At 38.5% G+C, this 12,405-nt stretch overlaps 1 protein-coding gene across 1 annotated transcript in view; it reads right to left on the reverse strand.

The window, feature by feature from the left end:
• Nucleotides 1-1,161: 1,161 nt before the first annotated feature.
• Nucleotides 1,162-12,405, reverse strand: part of LOC121917458 (NADP-dependent malic enzyme-like) — a gene marked incomplete at its 3' end in the record, with an annotated part of 127,408 nt that continues 116,164 nt past the window's right edge. The window contains exons 7-9 of the mRNA XM_042443439.1: nucleotides 11,891-12,000; nucleotides 9,249-9,346; nucleotides 1,162-1,275 (exon numbers count right to left, since the gene is read on the reverse strand). Coding sequence (XP_042299373.1) covers nucleotides 1,162-1,275; nucleotides 9,249-9,346; nucleotides 11,891-12,000 — 322 coding nt within the window. The remainder of the gene's footprint in view (nucleotides 1,276-9,248; nucleotides 9,347-11,890; nucleotides 12,001-12,405) is intronic.

The following is a 12,405-nucleotide window of genomic DNA, read 5'->3' on the forward strand; positions in this document are numbered from 1 at the left end:
CAGCTATCCAATTCCATAGAAATAACAGTAGCATTGACACTGAATGTCGTGAGTTACAGCAATCAGTTAACATCAATTATCATTTACAGCCAAAAGTTAGTGATCACATGAAATTCGTTCATGCAACCCAATGACCATCTGAAGCCAACAATAACAACTCTGCAGGCTGGGTTCCTCAAGTACATCATAAAATATTCTCCAGCTTGACAGTGCTATGTGAAAACACAACTAATCTCAGGTCACACTGTCCTATCCGTGCAGTTATACAAGTCCTGAGTGAATGATATGTACTCCCAAGCATATGTGGCAGAAAGAGAAGACATAAACTGTTTGTGTGAATAGGTGCTTAATTTACAATAGATGCATAAAAACCTAATAGCAAATCTAAATATAATTTTCTTTTCTCTAAAAGTGTAAATATTCTCAGTGCATGCAATATGAAAGTACCTCAAAATTACCTCCTTAAAAAATATAGCTTCTTTTTGGCACTTCAGATATACATGGTTTTGTTTTAGTTCTAGCATGTGGAAGAAATGAGGTAAGAATGGCTGATGAAGTCTCTAGACAGCTTTGAATTTCTAGCCACTGTTGATATCATAGAAAACCACAGCATGTGGGAAATGGTAGCCATGCAAATAGAGTTATTTGAGGCAACACAGCTGAAGTTTATGCAGAAGTCTGGCAACATAAAGTAAAACATCAGCAGGAAATTATCTTTTATACCAGCATTTCTTTGCAGATTTTTAGAAATGACTTTGCTGTAAATATTAGATGATTTATGGTGCTTAGCATATTTATGTGCTTTTTATAGAAGATACGACAGAAATTTATCCTCTCCCCTTCTTAGTCTTCATTTCAGGTAGCTTGCTTTAAATGTTGCCAAAAAGCACTAATTGCCAATGTTGCCAAAGCACTAGTGGTAAATGTCTCCAAGAAAACCAAAGACAATTAAGGAATAAGTATATACCCAGATTACTCTGACCCTAACACCATGGTCATTATTGGGTCATGCATCCAAGTCTTACAACTATACATGTAGAAGAAGAGAGATGAATGTTCTAAGCTCCATCAAGATAAGCCTAAACCCCATACATTTAGATAACAGACAGTACATTTTGCTTCAGCCTGTACCACAGAGAAACATTATAATAATTTATTTACCTTGACAATTAATCCTTTGGAATCAACCATCCATATCTTTTTGATGGCTTCCTCTTTAGCTATCCCTTCCTTTTCCATGGACATAACAATCAGATTGGCTATTCCCAGAGCTGCCTTAAGAAGTGAAGGGGAAAAAAGGAATTAGTCCATGAAACCAATATGTCTCAAATTATAAAATTATCTTCATTAACTGAGTATACTTATTAGCCAAATTGACAATTAATATTTCAGGAATATACAATTACTGACTCTTCACAATGTGTGTATGTGTGTCCATGCACCTTCAAGTCACTTATCTATTTATTTCATTTCTATGTCACCTTTCTCCCAGAGAAGGAGCCAAGGCGGCTCACAGATAAAATCATTTAAAAACTTTACAATTAAAATTGTTTAGTTAAAAACAGTATAAATTACATAAAACATACAAAAGTCAAAAACATAACTAAAGCACACATATTTATGGGGACCCTCTGAATTTTAAAGGCAAAGAATATGGAAGGTCGCTTTGCCAGTTCCTTCCTCTGAAGTATATTTCACATCTGGTATTTGTTGGCAGTCTCCTATCTAAATGCTAACCAGAGCAGACCCTACTTAGCGTTCAAGATCAGATGGGATCTGATGCCTTTAGGGTATTTAGACCAGCTGTACTTTTTACTATTAAAAAAAGCTGTTGCAGTACTACACATATTTGCTAGTGTTTATACACACACACACACACACACACACACACGCAAGCATTATTCTATCTCATCAGTTATCTTCCTTTTTCTCTATCCCCATTATCTCTGGCTAAATATTTACATTATAATATAGGGAGATTAAAGAGGGGAAAAGAGAAATTTCAGCAGCATCTAAATGCAACTATACATCTATGTGATTGTATATGATATTAACATCACAGGAACAAAAGGACAATATTTTAATGCAGATTAATAGTGCCTGAATACTCACAGTAATGTGTGCAGTTAATGAAAATAAAACCATGAATATTTTGTTACTACCAGTTCTAAAGTAAATTGGTCATGCCCATGAAATACAGCCTTGATCTTACAGAGAATCAACACCCATGCAACCTCTGGTTGTGTGAGTAGTCATACATTCTTTTCAGTTGAACAAAGAAGCATCCCAGACTTGCCATTCAACAACAAACCAACATACAGATTAACATGTAAAATCACTTCCTTCCAACCAAGGGTCACACTGTATATATACCCCACTCATTTCCATGCCAGCATTCTCTGAAGATACCATCCACAGATGCAGGCGAAATGTCAGGAATAAATTCTTCCAGAACACGGCCACATAGCCCGAAAAAACCACAAAAAACTATCCCAGATTTTCATGCACAAATGTTTCCTGGCAATTGTGAAAAGGCAGTGGTGTGTGTGCAATAAGGCTTCCTAATGTATTGATTGGGTCCCAGTTAGTGCCCAAGCAAGATACTATCTCTCTCTCTCTCTCCTGGATGTTAGCACAGCCTTCTTTGCCAGATTAAACCTCCTCCATCCCTCTCCACTAGATTCCACACATCCATGCTTGTGGGGCTTTTCGCTCTACTGGTGCTGAAGGGAAATCTTCATGCTGAGTGGTAACTCAGAAACTTTTGCTATTCTAATCATAAAATGACATGAAACTATTAATAGGTTTTGAATGGTCTGTTTGCAAACCGAAATAACCTGTCTATCTTATATAACAAGGCCTGAATATTTTACATCTCTACTATCCCCCTCATTCTAGGAAAATTAATGAAAGTGCGTAACTAATATTGATACGCTGGATAAATCTTGACTATTTTCTTCACTCCATTTCAAATTCATCCCTTCTCAAAAGATTTATGATTGGAAAGCCCCTACAAAGGAAGAGAAATCCAATACAGAAGTATGCCATAATGTAGTCACAGGGCCTTGCTTCCTACAATCACATCCAGGATTGCAATTTCAGGATTATGCTTACCTTTCACTAGATCATCTACTTCAAATTCTTGAATAACCTTGGCAACTTAGAACCAGGCACACTATGCTCTAATACCCTTTCAGTTAGCAAAAGAGCAAAAACAGGAACAGCACTACAGAAAAGGTTTGGGACAGCTGGTTTGCCTTGATAGATTCTGTATGCTTTAATGTTCAAAGGTTTTTAAACTTTTTTTAAAAAAAGCTTTCTTGGGTTCTTTTACTATGGGGCAAAACAGATGGCCCCGATAGAGCGGCATCCCGCCACCCATTTCAGTGTCAGATTGGGGCTGTGGCAATTTGCCAGTTTAAAAAGAGGCAGTAAAATGATGCTCCTTTTAGAGCCAACAAAAAGGCAACTCTGCTGCCATGGCGGCAGTTTTTGGTACTTCTTTCGGCGTGCAGCATTTAAATGCTGTGCCAAAGGAGCACCATGATGCTGCCCACTGTGAGGTTCAGGCGGGTGGCAGGATGTTGGCATGGGGTGTGCCCCCACACTGCCCCCACGCAGGTGCTTCAAGCAGGTCTGTTTAGCCCCTACATATTTTTTCAACCAGAGCATTTCCAATGCAAGTGAGATTAATACACATTTTTTTGTTTAGGGACTGCTTTTGGATTTCTTTTTAACTCTGCAATATACTTAAAATGTGAATGTAGCAACATGTGAATGCACATGACTTTGACAATGTACTTGCACATGTGTTTGACTATGTTTATGACAAAGATATGTCTGCAAGTACAGGAGTCCCTGCTTGAGCATAAATACTCAGTGGGTGCCCTTGGGGAAGTCAAAGTCTCTCTCAGTCACAAAGGGTGGCAATGGCAAAACCTCTCAAAAGAGACTTGTCAACAAACCCTATGACAGGTCCGCCTTGGGTCACCATAAGTCAAAAATTACTCAGAGGCACACAACAACAACAACAACAATGGAGTAAGCACTGGTTGTATCCAAGTGTAAAATCAATAGGAAACCTCGGTTTGCCACCTTTGTTCTATGTATGCCAGATAAGAATTTGCTATTACCTCACCTTAGAAAATAAAGTGATTTTAGGATAATTACATACACTAGGTTTTTGCATTTCAAGTTCACACCAATCTCTTTGAACTGCTATGGCTTAACAATATATCATTTCTGACAGAACCTCTGCGCCTGTGTCTTACAGGACTTTGAAACATCTACAAATGGTAGTGCTAATATTTTCTGTATGGTCTCATTTAAACTCCTTTGGCACAAAGTTCTGCTGTTATTTTTATACAGCTTGATAAATTTTCAACTCTGACGGTTTCAAAATAGACATGGAATGCTCCATGCGCTCGTATGTTTGCAGTGAACCTTCCTGAATTCCTTGAGGAAAGACCCTCAAGCAGCTGCAGCCAAACAGGCTGCTTAGAATGAAGCAGTAGTCATGGTTAAGGGGAACACTTCTTCCAAATAGTCTTAAGGCCAAGTTACACATTACACATGAGACCTGCGGGTGGCTCTTCCAACATTTTCCTTTTAAAAAAATGAAATGTAGTTCACTGTGTAATATTTTTCCCCATCCTGAGCAAATAAGAAGATTTGAGAGAGTGATTTGGATTAGAAAATCAAGAAGGGAATGATTAAACACTTCTATCTCCACTCCAATAAAATTGGCAATCCCAATGGATGCATTCATTAACAAAATAAATAACTGATAGATCCAGTCATGGATCTCCCACATAATGCACACTTTGATCTCAACAAGCAAGGTAAAATAATTACTATTAACAACTATTCTTTTGAGGCTTCAAAGCATCTCACATATATGATTATAGTAGAAGATCATTTCATGGCAGTTGGCATTTCTATTCAGCACTTGGAAACATTATTTTTGGAACACAACTTCCAGAATTCCTGGAACAATATCCATGCTGGCTGGAAGTTTCTGGGAGTTGTAACCCAAAAAAGTAATTTCTGCAATCTCTCATAACATACCACCCAACTGTTCTAATTCAGCAGGGACAGTCCCAATTGATCCTCTGCCCTCCCACCTTTCCAGCTGCTATTAAAAACCTCCAGTTCCTCTCTCCTCTTCCCCCTTTCCCCCTTTGTTCAATAGCTGCAAAAGTTGTACTCAATTAATTCAGCAGGGAGGAAAGGAGAGGTGGCAGGATTTTGCCCTTCCCAGTGGACTCAAGCAAAAGCAAATTGCTGCAGCCTATCTTAGCTCGTGTGCTTCCTCCTTAATAACTTTTGCTGTCTTAACCACACTGTGTGATGTTATTTGGCCACATGTGTCCTGGTTTTCATCTATGAAATACTGCAATACTGGAAATATGTATTAGCATCTCTAGAAAGGGCAGAGGAGGTAGACACTGCTCATTAAAGACAGGCGTTGAACTATGTAGCCTGGAATGGCTCATGATTCACAATTCGTAGTCATTACTATTTTACTCAGTGCCCAGGCTAAAGATGTGAAGAAGTTTGCTCAGTACTCATTCTTGATAAGACAAGTTACTATCTTGACAAAGCCTATTAAGATGTTTTTAAAACCCCATGAGTTTTCTGGTCTCCAACTCAAGAACAAACCAAGATCACTTTTTCTGCTGTCAGTTTTTGCAATTTGCACAAAATGTCTCTGCACAAACAATCTATGGCTTTTCCCTTTCTAAAGCAGCTCTCTCTCTTTCATACACACACACACACTACAAGTACAAAAGAGGCTGACTGATCAAAAACAGACCATTCAAAATTTCTATATCCATAGATCCTTCTTGCAAATGCAAAACTCTCATCAAGGCTGACAAGCTGCCTAATTATCTCATGGGCAAGGTGTTTGGTTTTTTTAAATGTCTTGCCACAAGTATGAGATAAGTAAGGATTTATACCCTTAGTTGAGGCATCATTTGTGTAGAACGTATCTAAATTTGTAACATGAACCACAGGTTCATTCCTCTGTGTTCCTCACAAAAGGTTGTATCAGCATTTAAAAACTGGAACATTGGATTTGAACCCTATAGTTTCTCCAGTTCAAGTATATAAGATATAGGAATTATAAATACGTTTTAGATACAATTCCTAACATCTAATGTCAGTTGCTCTATGCACTCTGGAAATTAGAAACCCAGATTGTTTACTTCCATATGATCTGAGGACTGTAAATCCTGTCAATAGCATTATCACAATATCCTTTGATAAAGCAGTTCCCTGTGTCTTTCAAGCAATGTATCCTTGTGTTTCATGGACACACATACTCTCTCTTCCATTCTAGAATAGGACATCTGCCTATGCAGCAGCTAAAACTGTGATACACGTAAGAGTCCAAAAGAACCCCCCCAAGCCCCCAAACCTAATGTAGCAGCTAAAATATAATCTTTAAATATAAAATATAATCACACTGCTTCTGATGGTCTCCATTAAATCTATCAGGATTTTATAACATCTAGAAACCACAAACAGGCACAGATGAAATTTAAGTTTGAGTAAACACCCAACAGCAAAAGGTACAGTTTAGCCCCAGTTTAACAGAATGTAGACTTTAGCCTCATAGAAAGAGGAAAAGCCAAGAACCTGGACCTAATTTCAATCAAAACAACTTCCTTGCTTGCAGCTACTCGCAGTTTTCTCCAAAGAATATGGGAAGTCTCACAACATACACACACACCAAATCTACATAAAATCTTCCACTTCTGTTTAGCTTAGAGACAAAATGCTTGCAGTATTTCTGTGCTTTGGCCCTGTGAAAAGAGTATATCTGAGAGCTAGGCTAGAACATTACTGTGACAGAATCCTGGAGTAGCCAAGAAACATATTACTTAGCATATCTGTAACACTGCACCCAATGCACACTGTTCCCAAAACAGATAACTGAAATACGAGCAGTAGGCTCCAAAGAAGTCCAAAGGGTGAATACAATATTATAAACAGCAACCAAAAAGACATAAACTGCGAGAACTCTCCTGAGTCAGAAAATCTCCCAGTCTATTCATTGATAAGATTGGCATCTACTATATATATACATATATAATAGCAGGATTTTGAAGGAAGAGTCATCTAGTTTCAATCTTGTACACAGTTTATTTTCACAGTAAAAACCCTCAGGGAGAGCTGGATGGAGTGCTTCTGAAAACCATGATATACATAAGAGTCCCTCCCACAAAACAACAACAACAACAACAACAACAACAACAACAACAACAACAACAAACCCCAAGCCCCGAAACCTGCTTATAAAAGCAGGAACAAGGATATTAGTACACCTCATAACCAGGATCCCACTGCAAATGACAGAATTTGACTTTCAAAGTAATGACTGAATCCATCTATGTCCTGACATGGAAAGGACTACCATTCATTAGAAAGGGGAATAGGACAACAAATATATATAATTCTCTTAGGTTAGAATGGTAGGAAATTAATTAAGCTTCAGTGGCAGAGTGAAAAAGATGCCACAAGTGCAATCCACTTGAGCCACAGGTCTGATAACCACATACAGAAGATTTAAAAATTCCTGTTTTCTTTGCAAGTGCATATGAATTGTGGCTCGCAAAGCAGGGCTGGATGGCAATAAAAGAAGTGGGCACAGAGCTCCCATCCCTACTAACATCAACAGTTGGTACTCCACATTTGCGGATTTGATTTTTGTGGATGTGATTATTCATGGATCTAATATGTTCTCTCTAGGAATGTCTAGGTCCTCCAGTGTGACTGTTGTCAGCTTAATTTTTTGTGGGGTTTTTTTGGCTATGTGGCCATGTTTTATAAGAGTTTATTCCTGATGTTTCGCCAGCATCTGTGGCTGGCATCTTCAGAGAATGCTAACCTGAAAGAGGTTAGGATTCTCTGAAGATGCCAGCCACAGATGCTGGTGAAACGTCAGGAACAAACTGTTATAGACCATGGCCACATAGCCCAAAAACCCATAAAAAACTATGGGTGCCTGGAAAGAAAACCTTCAACTTCATGTTGTCAGCTTCTGCCAAAGGCCGTGCTGGAGGACCAAGAGATTCCTAAAGAGAGCACCTTTTTAACATTTCTATGTCCTCCAGCACATTTTCATGGTCAAATTCTTGCAGATCTTGACCATAGAATTGCTCTGGAGGACCTAGAGCAGTGATGGTGAACCTTTTAGAGACTGAGTGCCCAAACTTAAAGGTGTTCCTGCATTGGATATCATCTGGTGCCAAGGGGCAGGATGTCTGGGGTGGGGGTGGGACATCAGGGGATGGGACTTCTGCCTTCTAGGGGTGTGACATCTGCGGGTGGGACTTCCCCGGAGATAGTTGAAGGCCTGGGAGGGTGAGGGGAAGGGAAGGAACAGGTGCACACCTATTCTTCCTCTTTCTCCCACACTCCCAGGCCTTCAACTGTATATGAATATTCACCTTAGGTTTCAACAGAGTGTACTCCAGCCAATTGACATGGCTTTTCACAGTGTCAATAAGGCATTGCCTTATTATACTGTTTTAAAAACTAAAAGTGCATTGTAGTTAAATTCTTATTATGCCTTCTGTCTCACAGCCTGAATTACTGTGAAGGGGTGGAAGCTGGCAATACCCTGAGGAGATAATATTGCAAGTGAATACAAAACAGCAAAAGCCTAAACACAGGCACACAAACACAGAGATACACATTTCTGAAGTTATTTTCACTCACACAATATTTTAATGTGGATTTTTAAAAATTGTAAGTGTCAATTGTTAATCTATAATAAAGTAATAAAGTAATAACTTGTGATGGAGTCTTATTTATTATTATTATTATTATTATTATTATTATTATTATTATTGTGGCTTGAAAGATTGTTCATTATTACATTCACAGAATCCAAGGTGGTACATGTGAGATTCCCCTGCAGTCTCTTATCCAATAGAAAGGCCACCTTTACTCTAGGTGTGCAGAATTATTGAAGTTACAACTCCTTTGTTGAAATAGCTTCACTGCTTATAGGTTTGTTTCCAGGCATAGTTTGAAGTGTGACCATATACTGCTTAGGGACAGACTATATCTCCCTACATGGGCCTTTTTATTATTAGGCTTCAGCTCATGTACTTTATTGTGAGCTGCCTTGAGTCCCATTTGGAGAAAGGCATGATATTAATGAATGAACGAAACAATAAAAGAGAGAGAGAGAAAGAGAGAATAACTTAGAGAGCTGATGTATTTCAGTGTTATACCTCTCCTGCTCCCTGGAACAGTATTGTGTGATCTGACAGTTTGTTGTTAGTAATCCGGAGAGCAGCAAGGAGACCTGCAAGAGCTACAGAGGCTGTTCCTGAAATACAAAAACATGATGAAATTTTATTAGAACATGAAAATAATCTGAGTCATCATTAGTTATGAACATAAATTCTCCACTCTCTTGTGAACTTTAAAAACAAAAACTTGTGCTAGGAGGCTTTGTGCTTTTAACACAAAAATACTCACCAACACACATTTTTTAAAAATGAAAATACAGCAAGGTGAAAAGAAAAATTATTATTATTATTATTATTATTATTATTATTATTACCACCACCATTACTACTACTATTTATTTATTTATTTACTTCCCCAGCCCTGGGACTCAGCATGACTTACAAATGTTAAAAAACAAATACAAGATACAGAGACCATTATTAAAAGCCCTCTCCCTATGAGTAGTCAATTTGCAAAGTCCTGTGGAAACAAAACAAGTCTTTGCCTGCCACTAGAAGGACACTGTGGAAATTATTTGTCTAGACTTTCTGGGAATAGAGTTCTAGAGCCTGGCAGCAGCCACCAAGAAGGCTCTCTCCTGTATTCCCACCATATGTACCAGTAAGGATGGTGGAACAGAGAGAAGGGCATTCCCTACAGATCTCAAAACAAGGGCAGACTCAAATAAGCAAATATGGTCCTTCAGACAACTGAACTCAAGCTATATAGGACTTTACAAGTCATAACTAGCACATTTAATTGTGCCTGGAAACATGCCTGTAGCCAGTGAGGCTGCTGTAACAAGGGAATTGTATGCTCCCTATAACTAATAATAAATAATAAAATTTTTATTTATACCCCGCCCTTCCAACGATCAGGGCGGCTTACAAAACAATTAAAAACACACACAATCCATATTATCAATATAAAAAATTAAAACCATACAAATACATCAATACATCAAGAAAATAACAGAAGAAAAAGCCCCATAGCCCAACCTCTTGGCCACGGAAGAGGAGGGAGGCCCACAGGATATTTAATCGGGGAATGCCTGTTGAAACAGGAAGGTTTTTAAGTCCTTCCTGAATTGGGCCAGGGTGGTAGATGAGCGGAGCTCAATGGGCAGCGTATTCCAAAGGGCTGGGGCAGCTGTGAAAAATGTCCTCCGCGTGGTGGAGGTTAACCTAGCCCCAGGCACCTTCAGTAATTGCTGCCCAGATGTTCTGAGGGTGCAAGGCGGAATGTACGGGGAGAGGCGGTCCTTTAGGTATCCTGGGCCCTAACCCAGTGAGTCGTGGTTAAAATATATTACTTCGGTATAATAACAATATGAAATCATATACTGTATTATGCTTCTTTTTAAAGACACACTTTAATAGTTTCCATAGCACACCTGTTGGAATCAAAAGATGTATCCTCAGGGCACCGCACTTGTAAAAGTTCTCTTATGTAGGCTACAGAATTACTGTAATGACATTAAAGTGCAGATTTGAGCCTACCATGTACAAGAGTATTTGCGCACGTGGGCAAAATGGAAGGTAATGAGTGGCAGAGGGCAAATTAATTGGAAATATATCTGGAACATTATCACCCACAAGAATCATTTCAGCATGGGCAAACCCATTAAACAACAGCAATTCCATTGTGAAACAGTATCTTATTGTAAAAACAACAATAGGTAACACAGAACTGCTTTGCTGAGAATTAAAGAACATAATAACATGGCACCTGATTTTAAAATCCAGTACAGTCTCATTTTTTAAATAAAAAGTCAAATGACAGCACATCACGATCAACAGTTTACTGATAACATATCGTTCCCACAAAGCTGCTATCCATATCACGAAAACAAACAAGATATTACATAATGTATCCAGAAGGAAAAACAATTATGCAATGGTACCCTGTGTAAGAGAAAGAGTTTTCTAAAGCACATGCCAGAAAAATTAGGCCCCTGATTACATGTTTACTTTGCAAACTAGGATGGGCAAAACAGGGGGCAACAAAGACAGCAAGTACATGACAAGTTATGGAAAGGTAATATCAAGTATCCAAGATTTTAGTTCATATAGATTTTAATTGTGTAATAAGAAAAAATGTGTTCCCCTTTATATCACTGTTACTTTCATAAGTTTCCCCTGCAGAATGCCCCCACTCACACATGCCATAACTAGGCAGGGAAGACACCCCCCTCCAGTATTTTCAGGACAAAGAACACAGATCAGGGTGAGATGCCACAAACTGCTAGTGGCATGCCATAAAGGCAAAGACAAGGCCTTATAAAGTATCACTTTTAAAGCATAACAACTATGAAGCTTCTGTTCATACATTTTCATCCACCCAATCAAGTGAGCACTTTGCACAGCAAGATATTAGGTTCCCCCTGTACACAGTGTAGCATGTTGTTTCTGGCAAAAATACACCCTGCCTCTAGCCATAGCACTACAGCACTATCCCTGTCAATAGAGTGTGGTTGTCCATAAGTAGAGGACAAGAACTGACAAGGATTCTTATCACCTAGCATCATATGGTTCTTCAAGTGTGATCAGGGAGTCTAACTCATTCCCCCACCTTGTTTATTCACATAATTAGATACATTAGTTTTTCCTCTTTAAATAGTATAGTAGGTATGTTTCATTACCTTGAATGTCATCGTTGAATGTGCAGTACAGGTTGCGATATTTATTCAGGAGACGGAATGCATTTGCATTAGCAAAATCCTCAAACTGTATGAGACAATTTCTGCCATACCTAGAGGTATGAAATGACACAAACTTAAAGCAGAAACAATAAAATAGAGTTCAATTAATTACATAGTAGGCAGGTCACCTGTCAACTTTCAGACAGTAGAAGAAAATTCTCTGCTAAGTAGTTATGCTTGCTAACTAGCAAAGAAGCCAAATAAGCTGCCTGAAAATTATGGCCAAGGGAAAGCAATGTTTTCAAACAGGTGGCCATGTTAGTCTCTTACAGCATTAAAAGGAGGAGGGAAGGAGAAGGGGGAAAGGAATATAGCATTTGGTTTTTATTTCTGTATGAACCTCTATGAATATGAATGTACTTTTATACTGCATCTGAAGAAGTGGGTTAATATACACAAAAATCATGCAATTAAAAAAACACACCAAGTTAGTCTTAAAAGTGCTGCCACAGTTT

The sequence above is a fragment of the Sceloporus undulatus genome, unplaced genomic scaffold (assembly GCF_019175285.1).
Source record: "Sceloporus undulatus isolate JIND9_A2432 ecotype Alabama unplaced genomic scaffold, SceUnd_v1.1 scaffold_19, whole genome shotgun sequence".
Classification (NCBI taxonomy): Eukaryota; Metazoa; Chordata; class Lepidosauria; order Squamata; family Phrynosomatidae; genus Sceloporus; species Sceloporus undulatus.